This window comes from Rhinoderma darwinii, chromosome 7 (genome assembly GCF_050947455.1).
Source record: "Rhinoderma darwinii isolate aRhiDar2 chromosome 7, aRhiDar2.hap1, whole genome shotgun sequence".
NCBI lineage: Eukaryota > Metazoa > Chordata > Amphibia > Anura > Rhinodermatidae > Rhinoderma > Rhinoderma darwinii.
In genome coordinates this window covers 108,645,844-108,665,902 of record NC_134693.1, presented here as the reverse complement: position 1 = coordinate 108,665,902, position 20,059 = coordinate 108,645,844, and the positions used below count along the sequence as shown (strand labels likewise).

General features: G+C 42.6%; 1 protein-coding gene across 4 annotated transcripts in view; it reads left to right on the top strand.

The window, feature by feature from the left end:
• The window catches only part of HDAC11 (histone deacetylase 11), a 56,930-nt gene extending 37,107 nt beyond the window's left edge, over positions 1 to 19,823 (top strand). For 3 of the 4 annotated variants that reach the window (XM_075833810.1, XM_075833809.1, XM_075833811.1), the window contains exons 6-10: positions 1,922 to 1,998; positions 12,265 to 12,327; positions 12,627 to 12,723; positions 14,130 to 14,308; positions 16,581 to 19,823. In XM_075833810.1, coding sequence (XP_075689925.1) covers positions 1,922 to 1,998; positions 12,265 to 12,327; positions 12,627 to 12,723; positions 14,130 to 14,308; positions 16,581 to 16,760 — 596 coding nt within the window. In that variant the 3' untranslated portion in view covers positions 16,761 to 19,823. The remainder of the gene's footprint in view (positions 1 to 1,921; positions 1,999 to 12,264; positions 12,328 to 12,626; positions 12,724 to 14,129; positions 14,309 to 16,580) is intronic. The other variant, XM_075833812.1, reaches the window with a different exon arrangement.
• Positions 19,824 to 20,059: the final 236 nt, after the last annotated feature.

Genomic DNA, 20,059 nt, shown 5'->3' with positions numbered 1-20,059 from the left:
TCCTAGCATCGTAGTTATGTACGACGCTAGGAGTCCCTGCCTCTCAGTGGAACTACTGTCCCGTACTGAAAACATGATTACAGTACGGGACAGTTGTCCTGCAGAGAGGCAGGGACTCCTAGCATCGTACATAACTATGATGCTAGGAGCCCGGCTCCCTGCACTGAGTTCGGTCCGGGACTTCCGGCCGAAATACGTCCGTCCATTACGGACGTTAATGTGCTCGTGTGAACCCAGCCTTAAAGAGGCTCTGTCACCAGATTTTGCAACCCCTATCTGCTATTGCAGCAGATCGGCGCTGCAATGTAGATTACAGTAACGTTTTTATTTTTAAAAAACGAGCATTTTTGGCCAAGTTATGACCATTTTTGTATTTATGCAAATGAGGCTTGCAAAAGTCCAAGTGGGCGTGTTTAAAGTAAAAGTCCAAGTGGGCGTGTATTATGTGCGTACATCGGGGCGTTTTTACTACTTTTACTAGCTGGGCGTTCTGACGAGAAGTATCATCCACTTCTCTTCAGAACGCCCAGCTTCTGGCAGTGCAGACACAGCCGTGTTCTCCAGAGATCACGCTGTGACGTCACTCACTTCCTGCCCCAGGTCCTGCATCGTGTCGGCCACATCGGCACCAGAGGCTACAGTTGATTCTGCTGCAGCATCAGCGTTTGCAGGTAAGTAGCTACATCGACTTACCTGCAAACGCCGATGCTGCTGCAGAATCAACTGTAGCCTCTGGTGCCGATGTGTCCTCCCTCGTCCGACACGATGCAGGACCTGTGAGTGACGACACAGCGTGATCTCTCGAGAACACGGCTGTGTCTGCACTGCCAGAAGCTGGGCGTTCTGAAGAGAAGTGGATGATACTTCTCGTCAGAACGCCCAGCTAGTAAAAGTAGTAAAAACGCCCCGATGTACGCACATAATACACGCCCACTTGGACTTTTACTTTAAACACGCCTACTTGGACTTTTGCAAGCCTCATTTGCATAAATACAAAAATGGTCATAACTTGGCCAAAAATGCTTGTTTTTTAAAAATAAAAACGTTACTGTAATCTACATTGCAGCACCTATCTGCTACAATAGCAGATAGGGGTTGCAAAATCTGGTGACAGAGCCTCTTTAAGCTACATAATACAAAGTTCTCAAATTGCCCGTTTTTTTTTTTTTAAATTAATGAGCCATATGTTTGTTTGTTTTTTGTACGTGCAACATGAAACCTTAATCATTCAATGACCGTCCCCCATACAGGCATCCCCTAAAATTTTAATTGCATATTTCTCTATTCCACAGCACTGTTTTACCTATATTACAATTCTGCATTCCTTATACATTCCTTATAATAGTGTCTAAAGTGATATATAGGTTTGTAAAGAAAATATAGTGTGTAGGTTAACATTTAAATAAAGAATTCTAAAATTATAGAAAAACAATATTATGTGAGCCTCCATTGCGGGTTCCATCACTTCTGACAGGAAGAGTTTCGGAGCATGCATCACTATTCTTATTGTTAAAATGACGAAACCTCAACTGGTCCCCCCCCAATGGACCCTTTTATAAGTCGGTTAGGTCCGTTGTACACTATTTGGACCTATTGAACAGGTCCATCACAATGTCATATTTTCTGTTATAAACGGAACACAAGATGTTAGTGTGAGCAGAGCCCTTAACATTTTACATTGCTTCCAAGCTGCTTTAGAAGTCATAGAAACCCCATGACACCTACTCCTGTATTTCTGCATGGTTGAGGTATCGCTATTGTTCAACATAATACTTTGTTGCTGATGTGTAGCTTTGTTTACAGGCATCAATGATCCCAGTAGTGAATCCTGTACAGGTACTATGTCTACCATGTGCTCTTCAGAATTTGTATCTATTTTAGAAATTTATTTCACTAATTCTGGTATTTAATTTTTTTTAAGGTGGAGGCTTCCATCATTGTTGCAGTGACAAAGGTGGAGGATTTTGTGCGTATGCTGACATAACATTAGCTATCAAGGTATAATTCAGGAGGTATTACATTGAAATGTTAGTTTATTCTAAAACCTAAAGCAAGACAAACAACATGTCTAATAGATGATAAGCTCAAAGTACCTGTTTGGTTCATTTGGTGAAGAGGGGCCGGACTGCTCTCAAGAGTACAAACTGGCATACATACATTGGAACATATAAACGAGGAATTTGGTGTTCAGTCTGATCACTATATCATTAGGGGACACAGCATCGTGGGTATAGGCCCCTGCCGCTTGCAATTTAGTCACCAGGTAGGAAGTAGTCTGGGCTTTTCCCATGCCCTTTCCACAGACACTGACTAAATTAGTTTTAGCCTAGTGTCCATAAGAGGCAGACATAACCTGATTCTCAAATCTTAATTTAAGTTTAATTAATTTCCGTTTCCTCTTTTAGCTGCAGGTAATTTGTCAGCCTGCTCACAGCCTTGTAAACCCCCTGTGGGTGGTGGGAAAAAAAGGCAATTTTCTACACTTCAGCCTCTCCATCCATTTCTGCTGGGTGGTGTACATCACCAGCTGGTAGGCCAGCCTTAGGGCTGTTTTTTCGTTTTGTTATAAGAAGTCACTTTTTTTTTTTTAAGGTGCAGCTCTTCCCAGTGGTCACTTAATTTTTTTTATTGGTGTCCCTACTCCCCTGCAACATGTTCTCATCTCGTGTTGCCCTCGTTACTTACTTTAATTGTGGCTGGTGTAATAGTAAGTTTACATGCAGTCAACCTACCCTATTCTGCCCACAGTGACTGCAGCCCAGGACCCCCCCCCCCAGATCCTAAACTTTCCTCAGGACGTATAATTCCCTGAATGGGCCAGGTCCTTTGCCTTAGGTGACACTTCCAGACCCTGACAAAAAATGGTTGAGTCTTTGGAGCTCAATTCTCTGATTTGGATTCGGAACCGGAACAGGACTCACAATTGGCAGCCACCATGCAGCCGCTGATACGCACTGTCAGGTATACACTTTTCATTTAAAGAGTGATCCTATCTTCCTTCTCAGGAAGAGGCACACTTATGGCGCCAAAGGCTATATTTTCCAAACCATAGCGAGTTTGAGGAGATTTTGTGCAGGAAATGGAAGCATTCTGACAGGCGTCTGACTGTCTCTCCTTTACAGGAAGAATTGATCTCTAAATGATCTATTTCTCCCTCTGTGGATCCACCTATCTCATGGCTGACTAAGAGCACTACCATTCCACTGTTAGATGCGGATTCACTCAGAGACCCACTTGACAAGAAGTCTGATACACAGACGAAGTCCTCATTCGTGGCCACAGGTTCTGCACTGCACCCAGTCTTTGCATCCAACTGAGTGAGTAAGTCTTGTTTGTTTTGGAGTAATTGCTGCACTGTGGTATCTTAAAGGTGTGCCGCAACGGGACATGGCTGATCTTGCATCTCAGGTAATTCAAGCTTCTACATTTCCTTTTGTTTCTCTTGAGCCCGCTTCAATGCCCGCTCATCAGCTCATCTGATTGCGGTGCAGCATTCTTTCTGGCTAAAGTTTTGGTTGGCCGACCCGCTTCCAAATAAACTCTTTTTGACCTTTTCTTTGCTGGTGGAAGACTTTTTGGCAAACTGGACTATATTTTTTGGGAGGCTACTGGCAGTTAGAGTTCTCTTTTGCCCCAGAACCGCCCCTGCCATATGCAGCCTTCTCTTTGATCTCGGAGGTTTCGGTCCATTCCTAACTCCTTCTCCCAGGGGTTGTTCTCTTCCCAGAGACTAAACAAGAGGACTGCTCACCCCACCAAGCCTAGACTCCCTTTGTTCAAGCTCAGACCTGCCTGGTAACCACGCAAAAAGATCCACAAGTTATGGCTAGACATCTTCGGCATGAAAGTGAATCCCACTCATATGGGATGTCCTAATGTGGGGTCAACTACTTTTCGTTCAGGGGACATGGCTCACTCAAGTGACCGATGCCTGGGTTCAAGTGGAGATGTCGACAAGTTACAAGATTGAGTTCCCCACCTTTGCCGCTGGAAGGTTCATTTGCATGTAATCCCTGTGGTAGATGGGCATCAGCTAGAACATCCTCTCGCCAATCGACATTCGTAATGCAGACACCCCATTCCACTTCCTTGATAGGCTTTCGCCTTTTACAATTTGTCTCCCTCCCCCCTTGGGTTTACCACGGGTCTTCACCAAGGTCCTGGCGACTCTCGGGACACTTCTCCGCGCCAGGGGAGCTGCTGTCATTCCTTACCAGGACAACTTCTTGGTGAAAATCCCCTCCAGACAGGAAAATCTTAAGTTTCCACATCACTCTGGACATGTTGACTTTGTTTGGCTGGATCATCAACACGTAGAGATCAACTCTGGTCCCATTTCAGAACATGGCATTTCTGGGAATGAATTTCAGCGCCAGATCTGTAAGATTCCATCTCCCAGAAGCCAAGATCCAGACCTCTTACTTCCGCTTTTGTATGCGAGTGCAGGATGGTCTCAACCTTCAAGGCAGTTCCATATGCCCAATTCCACTTCAGAACCCTCCAGGGGGGCGAGCCTGTTGTGCTGGGACAAGTCTTCGACTTTCTGGACAAGTTGGTCCACCTCCTCTCTTGGATCTGTCAAGAGCTGTGGTGGTGGACCTCACTGCCAATCTCAATCGGATGGTGTTTCCTTTCCCTTCAATGGCTGGTTATCTCAATAGATGCCAGTCTGTCCAGGTGGAGTGCAGTCTTTGGCCTCCACACAGTCTAGGGCCCCTGGACGTTAACTTATATGCACCTAATAATAATGGCTAAAAGATACAACTCCATCTGCAAAAAAGGCCACCATTAACTCCTAAGCCATAACCTCTTTAGTGTCCTGTATTCTAGACGCTGTTACCATTAGATCTCCAGTCTCATCCCAGGCATATTACTTGGCAGAGCCAGTGGGGAGTATAGAATGATTTTACACGGCCAGAATTCCTGGACGATAATAAGTGTCGATCGACTGTCTAGCACGCCTATCGGCTCTTGTTTGGCTCCATTTACATGGAGCAATGGTCGGAATGTATGGGGACGAACGATCGTTAATTGTTCGGCCTCTTACATTTTGGTTTCAACTGTATTTTTATTGAAAGGTTTTTCAAAATACACACAAGACATAAAGACGCATGGGCAGGCCATACGATCTATTTGACATTGTTCGACATAGAAAACAACTGAAATTCACATTTCAAAAATTCAATCAGTACCAATAAGAAATTATTACATTTCAAAACATTATTAGAAAATCCAATCAGACAAGACAAGACAGATAAGATGCAGGGAGAAAGACATAGGGAAGGGGAGAAGAAAACAAAAAAGATCAGTCAAAGGTCTAACTCCGAGATATCGTCAGCCAATATTTATCCCAAGGGTCCCAAACTACTTTAAATCTGTCCAGCGTGTTGTGAAGTGAGGCGGTCATATGTTCCATAGTGCGAATGTCCCTAATCCTAGTCAGTAAGTCAGTGTTAGAGGGAGGTGTAGTTTGTCTCCATTTCCAAGCAATCAAAGTTTTAGCAGCAGTAAGAAAGGGATGGAAAAGTCGAGCTGAAGGCTTCTCCAATGACCTAGGAGGGACATTCAATAGATAATGAAGAGGGTCTATGGGAATATCCTTCTGCAACACCGCCACCGCTAAATTTTTAACCTCCAGCCAAAACTGTGGCACCAGGGAGCAGCTCCAAATGATATGGAACAGATCTCCCCTCTGATCTCGACATCGCCTACAATCCGACGGGATACCCGGATTGAAGCTATGCAAGAGGGCAGAGGTATGATACCAGAACATAAGGATTTTATATTGATTTTCTTTGTATGTTGTACAAAGGGAAGTTTTAGCTGCTTGTGACCAGATGATCTGCCATAGCGAGAAAGGGATGGATTTATCCAACAGGGTTTCCCATTTTGACATATATCTATACATAGGAGGAAAGGAATTATCTGGAGAGAATAGTATTGTGTAAATGGCGGATCTAAGCCCCTTAGTAGTGGCAGTATGGCGACAAAATTTTTCAAAGCTGGTAGGTTTGGTGACCCGAGTGGATCCGAAGGTTTGTTGCATGTAATGCCTAATTTGAAGATAGTGGAAAAATGCAGAAGAGGGGATGTTATGATGCTGTTGGAAATATGAAAACGGGTGAAGATCTAGCATATGAGGATCAACCATATCGGCCAAGTGGAACACCTCTGCCCCAGTCCACAATCAGACCATTCGGGAAGTAGTACCCCCTGGAAGAGTAGGAGTATAGAACCGTGGTCAATGGCGGACAATCTGACGCCAAGTGAAAGCGTCTTTTACAAGCTTCACAAACGTCTCTCTGAAAGCGCATGGGACCCAGCAGAGATGAAGAAGGCAAGGCCAGTGGGTCGCCACATAACAGAGTTAGGATGAACAGGTGCCATCCACAATTTCTCTATTTCAGTCCACTTGGTGTATGCCCAAAGGGACACCCAACAGGGAATGCGACGGAGATGGGACGCCCAGTAATACTTCACAACGTCAGGGACAGACAACCCCCCCCCCCCCCCGCCGGCTCTGAGGAAATCCCGTTCACGGATGAAACGCGTCAGCTGATCTAATCAAACTGGGCGGGTAGTGACGTCTAAACCCTGCCTTGCAAATTCCTGACTATGCTGGAGACGTCACATGGAAAAGGATACCATATGGTTTGGAACTTACCCTTTTGCCGGCGTGTGCCCTCACCCTTTTCAGATCTTATGCTTCTTGGTGTACGACGTGGAGTGATCCAATATACTGGCAAAGAAAGAATCACTTGATGTGACGGTGGAAGTTTGGAGGCTTTAAGAAATATATGACCATACAAATCGGAACTTACCTGGTGAAGGCCTTCCGTGCCGCCCGTCGGGCTGACTGTTCCTCCACACGGCTCCCCGATGCTCGCTGGATGATCAGAGGTAAAACCTGTATGACCAATGGAAATTGGGCTTGCCGTATAAAAATCTTGAAAAAACGTCCCTCTCCAAGAGTAGAGATAGGGAGGGCTACATATTGACCCAAGGGTCTATGAATAGACTGCCAGTCACCATTGATCCCTATATAAATAAGGATTTAATTATTGAAAGCGAAGAGTGAAACAAACGCTGTAAAATTTGTCTCTTTACTATATGATGGCTATTTTCCTATGATGGGAACTACACTATACAGAAAGTTTCTTTCCAATAAAAAAATCATTACCAACTATCTGGAATAGGAACTTTGGCCATTCTTAGGATAAAAAATATATATTGTCAAAAACCGCAAGTATGAACACAACCCAGCGGTTGTTCAGAATCATTCGTCTGATATTGTACTTAGGAAATATATATATATATATATATATATATATATATATATATATAATGTTGTTTATCCTTTAAGGGACTTAATTTATGTATAGAAGATCAATCCCGATTGTATGTTACCTTTTCCTGGCCAGGAGATTTTTTTAAATTTGTGTGTATATATTTATATTCCCGAAAATATTCGGAGTTCAAAATAAAATATTTTTCATAAATTTCTATTAACCCAAGAGTGCCTAGTCATATTTCTGTAATATTTTTTCTTTTCTTTTTGTTTTTTATATATCCTTTATCAGAAATTGCACCGTGCTATATTTATATTGCATTTTTGGGTATTTCTATCAGGTATGGTTTAGCAATAACCACATCTTGTTCTATACATGGGGAGAGAACCCTGGCCATAAGTCTATGCAGTTCTACGAAGAGAGGAGGGAAATTGGCCTTGTAAACTGATTTATACGAGGGGGTGTGTTGGACTCCTAAATAAGTCAGGGAGACTTCTTTCCAATTGTAAGTGTAGTTTTGTTTGAGGAGCAAAAGAGTGTGCTGTGGGACATTAATAGAGAGTCCTTCCGTTTTAGAGGTGTTCGTTTTATAACCTGAAAGCCTCCCATATCTATGGATAACGTTAGTAAGGGTGGGTAGAGAGGTATGAGGTTTAGTGATAGTCAAGAGAACGTCCTCTGCAAATAATGAGACCTTGAACTCTTTATCTTGTATTTTGACCCCCGCTATATCTATGGATTGTCGTATTTGAGCTGCAAGGGGTTCAATACAGAGCACAGACAGAAGAGGCGATAATGGACAACCCTGACACGTGCCATTCCAAATCTCGAACGGAGGGGAGGTGGAATGCGGAAGATTAATTGCTGCCGTTAGATTGGAATAAAGACCACGCAGAGCCGTCAAGAAAGGACCCGAAATCCCATACGAACCCAGAGTTTCAAACCTGAACGGCCACCCCAAGCGATCAAACGCCTTCTCCGCATCCAGGCTAAGAAGGATCTCTGATTCCTCTTGTTTGTGAAGGGCATCAATAATATCAAGGGTCCTGAGAAGTGTTAGGGGAATAGACATTACACAAGACAATGGGCTGGCCAGATAGTCCCTTCCAAAATAACATATCTACCCCCAGGATCTAAGTGCGATGTATGGACCTGGAGAGGACACGTACTGGATATCATAATGGCAACCCCTGCCCTCTTACGGCCAGAAGTGGCAGAATATACAACCAGATATGCTCCCCGGGCAAAACTAAATGAACCAGAAGAATCCAAATGAGTCTCCTGCAGAAAGGCAACCTCCGCTCCAAGAGATTTCAGCTCCCTAAGAACTAAGTGCCTCTTCACATTGGAGTTGAGCCCCTTCACGTTGAGTGTGACAAATTTAACCATGGTTATATATGTAGGGAAGAAAAATAAGTAGTGGTAATAGTGCAGGTGTATACAGCTCACAGTTACGTAGAAGTTGTTCTCTGTCGAGTCCCGTGCCAAGTAGGTCCCCGCTATATTGTCTTCCAGTAAGGTCCGCGGGAGATATAAAGTCAGCTCATCCATTAATGTGGAAAGTAGCATAAAGGGGGGAGAAACACTGGGAGAGAGACAAACCAGGGAAGCAAGACAAATATCATCAAAATTAAATGAAAATACATGTAGTCAATGCACATCAGTTATAAAAGTATAAAGTACTATCAGGGGAAGTAAGTTACCCTGAGGTGGGCGAGCCAATGAAAGCTTGGAATATAGTATTACACTTTGCAACTCTCTCCGAAAACCGAGGGAGAACTTCAAAAATTATACCCAAGCAAGATAGGGGTCAGGCTACAGTAATCAAGTCACCACAGTTGAGGAGTTGTAAAAGCATGTTATTACCCAAATAAAGAGCAGATGAACTAAGTTACCTATGGCCTAACCGGCCCTGCCACAATTTACTTTAAAGATAAGAAAGAAAAGCACATAAAAAAAAAAAAAAATTAAACAGGAAATATAAGCTTAAATCAGCCTAAATATTTCAGCTTATGGAGAGAATGCCGGGCATAGGATGTCCAGAATCCCTCTCAAAGGTCGCACAGGTGCCAGTAGACGTTTCAGCGTCCATCAGGTCGGAGCAGATCTTGGGGAGCGGCGGTTTGGTGAACGTCGTGGAGAGAGTCTCCTCTTATTGCGTACAGACTGCCAAACTGGCGGTGGAGGAGAGGGCGGCAAAGGAGTCTCCCAATTCTGTAGTTTGGGTGTAGGTATACCAAGGGTATCGCAGAAGTGAGGTAAATCCCCCGAATATCTCCGGATCGCCGAAGCACCATCTCTCCTAGCAGTGAGGGAGAACGGGAAACCCCAACGATAGACAATATCGTGATCCCGTAGGGTAGCAAGAAGGGGACGAAGCATTCATCTTTTCTGAAGAGTGATTCAAGAGAGGTCCGGGAACAACTGAATCGGGGCACCCTCATAAGCCAAATTCTTATGTTGTCTGGCTTTGAGCATAATGTCCTCTTTGGTACGGAAGTCCTGTACACAGCAAATTATATCCCTAGGTTGGGAAGTGATCGATTTTGGCTTCAGTGCCCGATGAGCTCTATACAGGGGTATTTTATGAGAGGGAGGTTCTCCCAGAATGTCGTTAAAGATAGTCTCTAACATGGGATGGAGGTATTCCAACCCTGAGGATTCAGGAATACCTCTAACCCTGATATTGTGACGACGTCCCCTATTATCCAAGTCCTCTAAGTGCAATTGCATGTATCTAATTGAGGCGAGTTGAGAGGACAGAGTAGTTTGAAGGACAGATACATGACGTCTGGTAGTATCATGGTCGTCTTCCAGAGTTTCCACTCTGGTGGCGATTTGATGCATATCCTGATGTATCGCTGCTAACTCCGAGTGAAATGTTTCATTCACCTCTTGTATCAAATTTTTTTGAAGTCCCCTTTGGTAGGCAATTGTGAAAAGCATTCTCACCATATTTGCGGCATGTAAGAGGGAGGTGCATCAGGTTCATTATGATCAGAGTCTGAGGCAGACCGGAGGGGATTCTGTACAAATGCTGATAGAGATGGCGTACCCCCTAGCTCATCTTCCACAGTAGACTGCAGGGAAGGGGTATGGGAGGAACCACAGGGTATCTCCTTGTGCTTAGGCCTCTGGGGTTTAGGAGCAGCATTGGGATGATGGGCTGCCATATCAGAGGATTGGGATAGAGATGCTGTAGTCAGCATGGATGCAGTGTCCCCATCAGGATCCATTGCCACGTGTGACATGGCCGCAGCCACTGCTCCCTGAGGCCTTTCCTTCAACAGGGTGCCAGGTGAAGGCATCGTCATAAGAAAGCTATGGAGGATCGTTGGAGCCCGCGGACTCTGAGGCTTGCCTAAGGCTAGGGAGCCGTGGTGTATGCCAGCTGCAGGAGCGTCTCCGGCTGCTGAGGCGAGGAGGCCAAAGATGGCGTCTCATGCGGCCTGGGGAGCGGAGTGAGCGATCTCCTAAGAAAATATATGTCCAGCATTGGTGGAGCAGGATAGACCAGAGGAGCCTGTGCAGGGGTGACTCCAGACCTTTGCGGTCTCCTCCTACACATAGATGGGCTCCTGTCGATGCTATTGTCTGCTGCTCTAAGGTGGCAGGGCACGGAGGTCACAGATTATGCGACTGGCGCCATGAGCTGTAGGCCACGCCCCGGTCTCTTACATTTTTCATCTTGTCGGTAGCACATTCCGTTTACTGGGGAAGATGTGCTGTCGACAAGCAACCATATTTTTGGCGACATAAAAGATGCAATCTGTCGATCGCTGCCCTGTTTACAGGACTATGATTTTGAACAGGTATTCGTACGAGCGCTCAGTCACCTGATCGTTGGCCCGTTTAAAAGGGCCTTCGTTCTCCTTGTGAAAGATAGAAGCAGCGTGTAAAGAAAACCAGTATATAGTTGCCATTTTTTTAAGTGATTCTTGTGCCTGTGTTCTGTGGGGAAATCTGGGCTGCATTATGGGAATTGCTGCTGTCACTGTTATTGGGCACTACACCTGTGTTATGAGGAATGTGGTTGTGTTATTATACATTGTAGGCGGTATTGTTATGAAGACTATGTGACTTGATTATGAGGCACTATAGATTTTTTTTATGCACTACTGTTGCTATTTCGTGAGGTTCTTTAGCTGTTATATAGAGCATTGTTGCTATAGTGAGGTACTGTAGCTGTTTTATGGTGCACTGTGGTTATGGTATTGGGTGCTGTAGCTTTTATATGGCGCACTGGCTATACGTAGCTTTAAGTGCTATAGCTGTTTTATGGAGCACTGTGGCTGTAGTGTTAGTACTCTAGTACATGGAACACGGAGTGTGTATTATGCATTTATAGGCACCCGCCAAATTGTAGTAATTCTTCTAGGGGAGAATATCTGTGTAACATGGCATGCGATGGAGCTTTTATAACAAGTCTTTAATTTCTTTAACTGACATAATTGGGTTCTTTTAACTCAGCGAGAGCCAACGGCTCTATTCATATGTGTTGATTTTCTGACGAAAAAGCTGCAGCCTATTATAGAAAGCGTAAATTTTCCGCTTTTAGAATTTTTGTCTGATTCCATTTTTTATACTTTGCCTTCCTTTACGATCCACACATGACTTTGTCTAAAAATCAAAACTGCATTTGTGATTCCAGCCTTGGGCTTCTTTCACACGTTAGTATTTTGGTCCGTATTTTGCATCCGTATTTGGAAGCCAAAACTAGGAGTGGGTCCAAAACACCCAAGAGTTACAAATCTATCCATTATACTTTTTCTATTTATGTTCCTCTCCTATTTTTTTGCTTCCAATTTTGGCTTCTATTCTTATTTTCCCAAGTAACAAGTTATCAGATAAATTCCAATTCATTTAAAGATTTCACAGCGCTCAAATGAATAGACATGGAGTTATTAGTGGTTTATATTTGTTAGATTTAAATAAAAACAATTTTTATATATATGTATTTTTTTTTTATATTTAGTTTTTATTTGAGCGTATGGAAGGTGTTTCCAAGGCCACCATAATAGACCTGGATGCCCATCAGGTACTGAACTTATACATATTTATGTCATCTCATATTTCATAGAGTAGGTCATAAAGTGGTTTAAAAATCTGTAAATTTATACATACAAAAAAATAAAAAACGTCAGATCATATCACTGATATAAGTGTAAAATATTACCCATAGTAGAGTAATGAAAGAGGCGCAACCAATCCTGTTAGCTAATAACAATGGACAGTACACATTGTGGCCATATAGGACAGTGATATTAATTCTGGTTATGGATCTGTAAATGCTTTACATGGTTTATGTCTAGAAATCCCCAATTTTCTTTTCATTAGGGTAATGGGCATGCAAGAGATTTCTTGGATGATCAAAGGGTGTACATTATGGACATGTATAATCGGCACATATACCCTGGAGATACATTTGCAAAACGTATGTAAAGTATTTCTTATAGTATAACCTTTCTAATGCTATTAGTGCGTAATAAATGCTTTTTGTTCTATTGTCATCATGGAAGATGTGTGATAAAGCAGTGTTAGATCATGTTCGCACTGTTTAGTACAGGTGTCCTAGAAGTGACTGTGTGCCGCATAGTGTAAATGGGATTTTTATAACATCCGTCCACTGCAGTTAAAATGTTAAGTACACATTCCACTGTAAGGTGCACAATCCCTATTATTCTCACTAAAGTTCTAAAAGTAATATTAAATCTAGCTATGCTGACGTTGGGTGAAAAAAAAATCCCAAAAACATTTAGGGCACAAGTGTTTTTATACAACACAACGGTTTAGTAAAAAATTGGTCCGGAAAACTATTTCAGGTGGGGTGTGCCACATTTATGAAACATTTGTGCCATGTTTTGACCCCTAAAATTGTCCCTACCCATTAGATAAATGTTTGCTGACCCCAAAAATGTTGGTGGGATCCTCTGACAATCTAAACTGCCACCAGGTTAAGCAAGGTTCAGGCATGTTGGCTTTTGACATGCCCATTTCTTTACCCTCCTAGGTGATAAGCGATGCCAGATGTGTCTCAGAGCATCTTATCCCCCTTTTCCCTATTGAAATAAACATGCACATTTCGCTGACCGCTATCTTACTGTATGTATATGGCCACCAGCATAAGACATTTTTGGCTGTACTCCGCCCTGAGGAAACTGCGGCTGCTAAATTAAAAATGGATGTATGGTTGAACTGAACAGTGTAGATATCCAAGGAGGGCCAAAAAGGAAGGCTGCAGAGGGCAATAGATGTTGTGGGAATGCTCCGTCTTATTTTAGAAAAGCAGACAAATTTTTTTAAAGCCATTCAAGATTTAAGGTGTGGCCTATTTGATGGGCGGAGTCTAAGGAGCGAGACAATGTGTGCCTTGAAGCTCCTGAGATGTAAATCTTGTACGGTTAATAGTTAAAGAATTTTGTCGTATTTAACTAGAGGTCACACGTCACGGGTTTATTGCAGATTTTAAACTTTGCAATGCATGAGGGTGAGATCTGCATCAAATCCGCAACAAAATCCGCGACGTGTGATTTCGTCGATGTACGAGCTTGTGCCTGTTTCAGAAAATTCTTTGTATTCTATTAACGTGAGCCGTGTAGCATTAAAAGTAAAGCATTAAGTTTATTAAATGTTATTAATATATCTGCCCCTGTGTATTCTTCTCCTGATAATGTATTCATGAGAATTCAGGAAAGTTAGGTAAATATGTATCGGCAAATGAAAAATTTTATATTACAGTTTCTTAGAATACAAGCCTTTTATATGAGCTTAAGATGGAAACTGTCAGTAAAAGATATTAATTGAATGTGGATGTTGGATTATTCTATATACAATATATAGGTGCAATAAAGAGGAGAATAGAGCTTGACTGGGGAACGGAAGACAAAGAATATTTGGAAAAAGTAGATACTCATGTGAAAGGGGCACTGAATGAGGTCACTCCAGATGTGATCATCTACAACGCAGGGACAGATATACTGGATGGAGATCCACTCGGAGGGCTCTCAATTTCCCCTCAAGTGAGTAGCAAATGTTCATTATAGAGAAATAACACAGATGTACGAAACCCATATAAACCATCGCGAGTTTACACCTTTGTTGGAAACAAAAAACGAATTGAAATGCTTCTATGGAAAACTGTACTGCATTGATCAAGGTAAAGACTGTGGTAGTGTTTACAATTTTTACATGCAGTTTTCCTGATCTACATTTTTTTCCCCCCAATTTTAGCCAATGTGCTAGAACCACAATAAAAGCGTGATGGTAATAGTGCTTAATGTGGTTTGAAATAATAACCGTAACCTAAAAATGTGGGTTTTCTGAAGCATTGGGTAAATGAGATCTCATTCATTATTATAAAATAATTTAATGTCATGTAAGCTGAACATTAAAGTTATTCCACGGCTAAAAATAATGTGGAGAAAATGCTGTGCTTGAACCTAGTTATTCTAAACATGACTAATGAATGACACCACTTCTGCAATGCGAAAACCCGTTTTAAAAAAAAAAAAACATGCCATGCCATGAAAACCAGTTTTTGGGCATTAGGTTGGGGAGTTTTGGGATGTGTGACCTATAAAAAAAAAAATAGGGGGGGGGGGGGGGCACATGTCTGTGAAAAGTTCATACTAATGATATATCACTTGGCTATGTTGGGTATTTGAGGACCAAAGGGGTGAAGTTATCATGGACGGCATGACTACCAAGCTCTGTTTCTGCTTTGTGGCCGCCAGGCCTAAGGAAACTTGAAAGCCACTGATTTAGGCCGTTATTGATGGTCTCTGCTTTATTATTTATTATGACGGAAAATAACTAAATCCTTTTCTCAGTGGCTTATTCCACAGTATATATCAGGGGTCTCAAACCCATGGGTGCATGCGGCCCCTGAGGCTGTCATCTGCGGCCCACGGGGCACCGTAGCTCCCTCATGACGTCCCAGAGCAGAGCTTATACTATCGCTCTGTTCCGGGACTCCTGCTCTGAGGAAGCCCCTGATGTCAGGAGCAGAGCTGGGGTCCCAGTCAGAGTGCTAGAAGCGGCTCTGCTCCTGACATCACTGTCTATATATGGACAGTGATGTCAGGAGCAGAGATGGCACTTTGGCATTATCTACAGAGGGCACTGTGGCATTTTCTAGGGGGGGGGGGGGGGGTGGAACTGTCTACAGAGGGCACTGTGGCACTATCTAGGAGGGGTGGCATTATCGACAGACGGCACTGTGGCATTATCTACAGGTGGTGTGGCAGTATCTACAGTGGGCAGTGTGGCAATATCTGCCTAAAAAGGGGCTGCCCAATCTTGACATTCTTGTGTCTACCAAACGCTGCCAACTGAGCAGGCAGACTGAATTTAGCGACCTTTAGGGTAGAAACACACACCGCATAAACACTTTGGATTTTCCACAACGGATAAATTGCGGAAAATCCATAGCGTATTACAGTAGCAGCAGAGTGGGTGAGATTTCAAAAAAATCTCATCCCCACTCTGCGGTAAATATCCGCCCAAAAAACTAACATAAATTGACCTGCGGTGCGGTTACTTCAACTGCAGCATTTCAAATAATTCTGCGGATACTATTCTGTTGCGGGTTTAGCCATTGAATTCAATGGGGTGCTTAAACCCGCAACAAAGCATTGTGTGTTGCGATATTTGCGACGGAATCACAAGTAAGAAAAAAATAATAATAAAGTTCTATTTACCCAGAGTTATCTGCTTCTTCTCCAATCCGGCCTCAATGAATGACGTTGCAGGCCTTGTGACCACTTCAGCCAATCACATGGTCCTGCAACGTCATCCAGCGAGACCGGAACGGTCTTCAGAGGAGGGAGGGGGTAAGTATGTGCGATCATTTATGCAGCGGAACGTACACCCGAAATAACGCACCACAGTGTGGTGCGGGATTTCGGACGGCATTCCCTGCGGTGTTCAGGGCGAATACGCTGCGCAGCTTGTGTCTGTTCCTACCCTTAAACTGAAACTGGATTGTTAAAATAAACGCGTGGAGTAAACTAGCAAATCTTACATATATAAATATTGTTATAGTAATTTAGTATTATAGTAATGTAGTATTGTTATAGTAATGTAGTATTGTTATAGTAGTTCGAATAACTAATTGATTAACAATACTTTTGTATTGTATCAAATTTGAAAGTAATGCGACCCGTCAACGTCCCATTTTTTCTATGTGAGGCCAATTTCCCCGGCCGAGTTTGAGACCTCTGGTATATATCATAATGTGCTGTTATTAGTTTTGTACTGTCAATAATCTTCTTGTATGGTTTTCATTATTAGGGAATTATAAAGAGAGATGAAATTGTGTTCAGCATTGCCAGGAGCCGTTCCATCCCAATTCTGATGGTCACCTCAGGAGGATACCAGAAGAGGACAGCACGGATAATTGCAGATTCTATACTCAATTTGTACAATCTTGGTCTTATTTCCAATTCTCTGTCCAACGAACCCAGGATATGAGCATTAACTTTAAATCTGAACTGACATTACAAAGAACTTGCAATAATTTACATTTTGTTTAAAAAATGTAATATGTGAAACTAAAATACTAATACTGTATTTATTTCAGTGGAAAAAAAATTCTTAGGGCACTTTAATTTTCATTATTCATTTATTTCTCTATTATAGCGGAAATCCACCTTAGTCGCATCTACTTAGTGCGGTATTGCAGAAACTGTGTAAGGGGTTTCCAATTCCAAGAACGTCAACATTTTTCTGAAGGGGTAGTCAACAAGGCACCTCAGCCCCTTTAACTGCTGCTTCAAAAGCATCTTCTGACATTGCAATGTGACTTGTCAGAAGACGCTTTTAAAATTAACCTGTCAATGACTTTATGCTGCCCTCTCTGATGTCCCATTTTAATGATATATGGCTTATCCACAGGATAATCTATGAATGTTTAACAGGTGTGAATCCCACTTCTGGGTTCCTGCAGCTATCGGGTAAACGAGTCTGAGTACAACCTTTTTGCCGATTTTTGGCTGTCCAATGCTCCATAGAGTCTAATGGAATAGGTGGCCACACTTATACGTGGCCCTCTCCATTGAAGTGTATGGGACTTGCAGAAAGAGCTGAGCAGACAGTGTGGTCACTTCTTCATTGAACTTTATAGTCTACTGCAACTGGAAATTAGTGAATTAGACATACCAGACCCCTATTCACCCGATAAATGGGAGTCCCAATGGTGAGACCTGCGCCTATCAGGCATTTGGCATATTCTGTAGATATGCCATGAATGTGTAAGATAGGAATACTTCTTTGAGTATGTCATCACATTTATTGGAGCTGACGGGATTCTTTAATCTGACACTAAAAGCTTCCAGTAAAGAGGGGAATTTATTAAGAACGGGTGTTTCATACGCCAGTCTTAAACTGAACTGTGCTGGAGTGAAATGCACCAAATGTATTAAGAGGTGCACGCTTCTTAATTAATTTGTTGCATCTTTGCATGTCTGTGTGCAAGAAAATCAAATCTACGCCTTCTATGAACAGGCTTAGATTTGTGCTATTATTTACACTAATTGATGGCGTAATTTATAGTAAATCTGTCGATCTACGGGAGGCCATGCCCTCTCCGACTAAAGTAAACCCACATTCTTCAAAACTTTTAAAAAGTATCGAGAGGAATGGAAAACTGCAAAAATCACAAATAATTACGCAATTTCCTAATTTTTAATTCCACAAAAGTATTGTACAGCCGCAATGAAATTTCCACCATAATGTCTACACGCCATGTTTCTCATTACTTTTTCATTACTACCTGTTTGAGATTTTTTTTGTCTGATGGTGTCAAATTTTACTTCTAGCAATAGTTGTTTGGTGTCCTTAATTACCTTTGTGAAGAGACCACAACATATTTGGAAAAAAAGATTGCTGGACAGCCAGTATACATTTGCAAGCCTTTCACTACACTGTGGCAGACACTGGATTGTATAAAGTATTCTTTCAGCTTCTTTGGCGCACTAATGGAGAGGGCACTGACTGGGATCCGGAAGACTGAGAAATAGGGAGTAGCGTGGTGTAGTCCTTACACTGTAGAACGTTTTAAGTTGTCTTTGTGCCTAACTGTGACATAACAGGGACTAGGTAGTCTGTCACCAATGTATTTATGTCCCTAAATGACAATATAGCGCTCCACATATGCAATATATTTATCAAACCAAATTTTCTGGCGCAAGTGCATTGATAAATGTGGTCTTTAGGGAATTTTTTTCCAACACCTAAAAGTGGAAGTGAGCTATAACAGGTGAAACCTTGTAACAGTGCCACACTGTGCCCAGTTCATAGAAAAGGAATACCGGTGCAACAGTATTACTAAATATGATCTATTAAGTTAGGCCCCATGCACACGAACGTAAAAACGGGCGTAATTACGGCCCGTAATTATGGGCCCATAGACTTCTATTGGCTACGGGTACCTTCCTGTATGCTTACACGAAGGTGCCCGTGCCGTTGAATAATATAGAACATGTCCTATTTCAGGCCGTAATTATGGCACAGGCAGGCCCATAGAAGTCTATGGGGCTCCCGTAATTACGGGTGACTACGTGTGTGCACCCGTAATTACGGGAGTGATGCTAGGCGACGTCAGTGGATAGTCACTGTCCAGTGTGCTGAAAGAGTTAAACGATCAGTAGTAACTCTTTCAGCACCCTGGACAGTGACTTCATACTTACCCAGAACTCCCTGCTTCTTCCTCCAGTCCGGCCTCCCAGGATGACGTTTCAGCCCATGTGACCGCTGCAGCTAATCACAGGCTGCATCGGTCACATGGACTGCCGCGTCATCCAGGGAGGTCGGGCTGGATGCCGAAAGAGGGACACGTCACAAAGACAACGGCCGGGTAAGCATGAATTTCTTTTACTTTTACTACGGAAAGGACTGCCCCTTCTCTTTATCCTGCACTGATAGAGAGAAGGGGCTGCCGATTAGTGCAGTGCAATTTTGCAGCGAAAATGTGCCCGTAAATACGGGTGGAATACTGGTGACACCGGACCCGTATTTACGGGCATGGGTCCGTAAATACTGGTGCAATACAGGTCGAATACGTGTAACCAAGGACCCGTATTTACGGGAGGAAAAAAATACGTTCGTGTGCATGAGGCCTCAAAGTGGAAGTGAGCTACAACAAGTGAGACCTTGTAACTGCGCCCAGTGCATAGAAAATGAATACCGGCGCAACAGTATTACTAAATATGATCTATTAAGTTAGTCACTGAGGAAGTTTACTGGTGGCCGCCTTATTTCTTCTGTGACACAGGCAGCCACAGGGACAGCTAAACAGGCTCCACAGGTAGGTCCTTGCAAACAGTAGAATAGATTTCAGCTCTGCCGCCGCCTGTAATGGGGAAATAGGTTGTGCTGCTGAGTTTTTAGATTTTGAGCAGTTATTCTGAATATTTTACCACCAGCAAAATGGTCACTGCATCTGTCACTGATGCAATTTTCTGATGTAGTAGATTTATATTAGACAAGTGTTAATTTGTTATTGTTGATTTGTTAATAAATTGTTATTACACTTAACTAATTCATGGATCTGTCTTTTTTGACCTGATTTTGTTTGAGAGAGCGTCCAATTTTTAATATACATAAATGAGATGTAGTTACACACAAGAATCATTGCTCTGCCAGCTGAGAACAAAATAGGAATAATATTGTATGCGTTGTTTATATAATTGTGTGCATTGTATGCATATTGTATACACAGTGTATATTATTTTTTGGTTCCTTTATAAAACAGTTTTGTCATGTCTCCATTA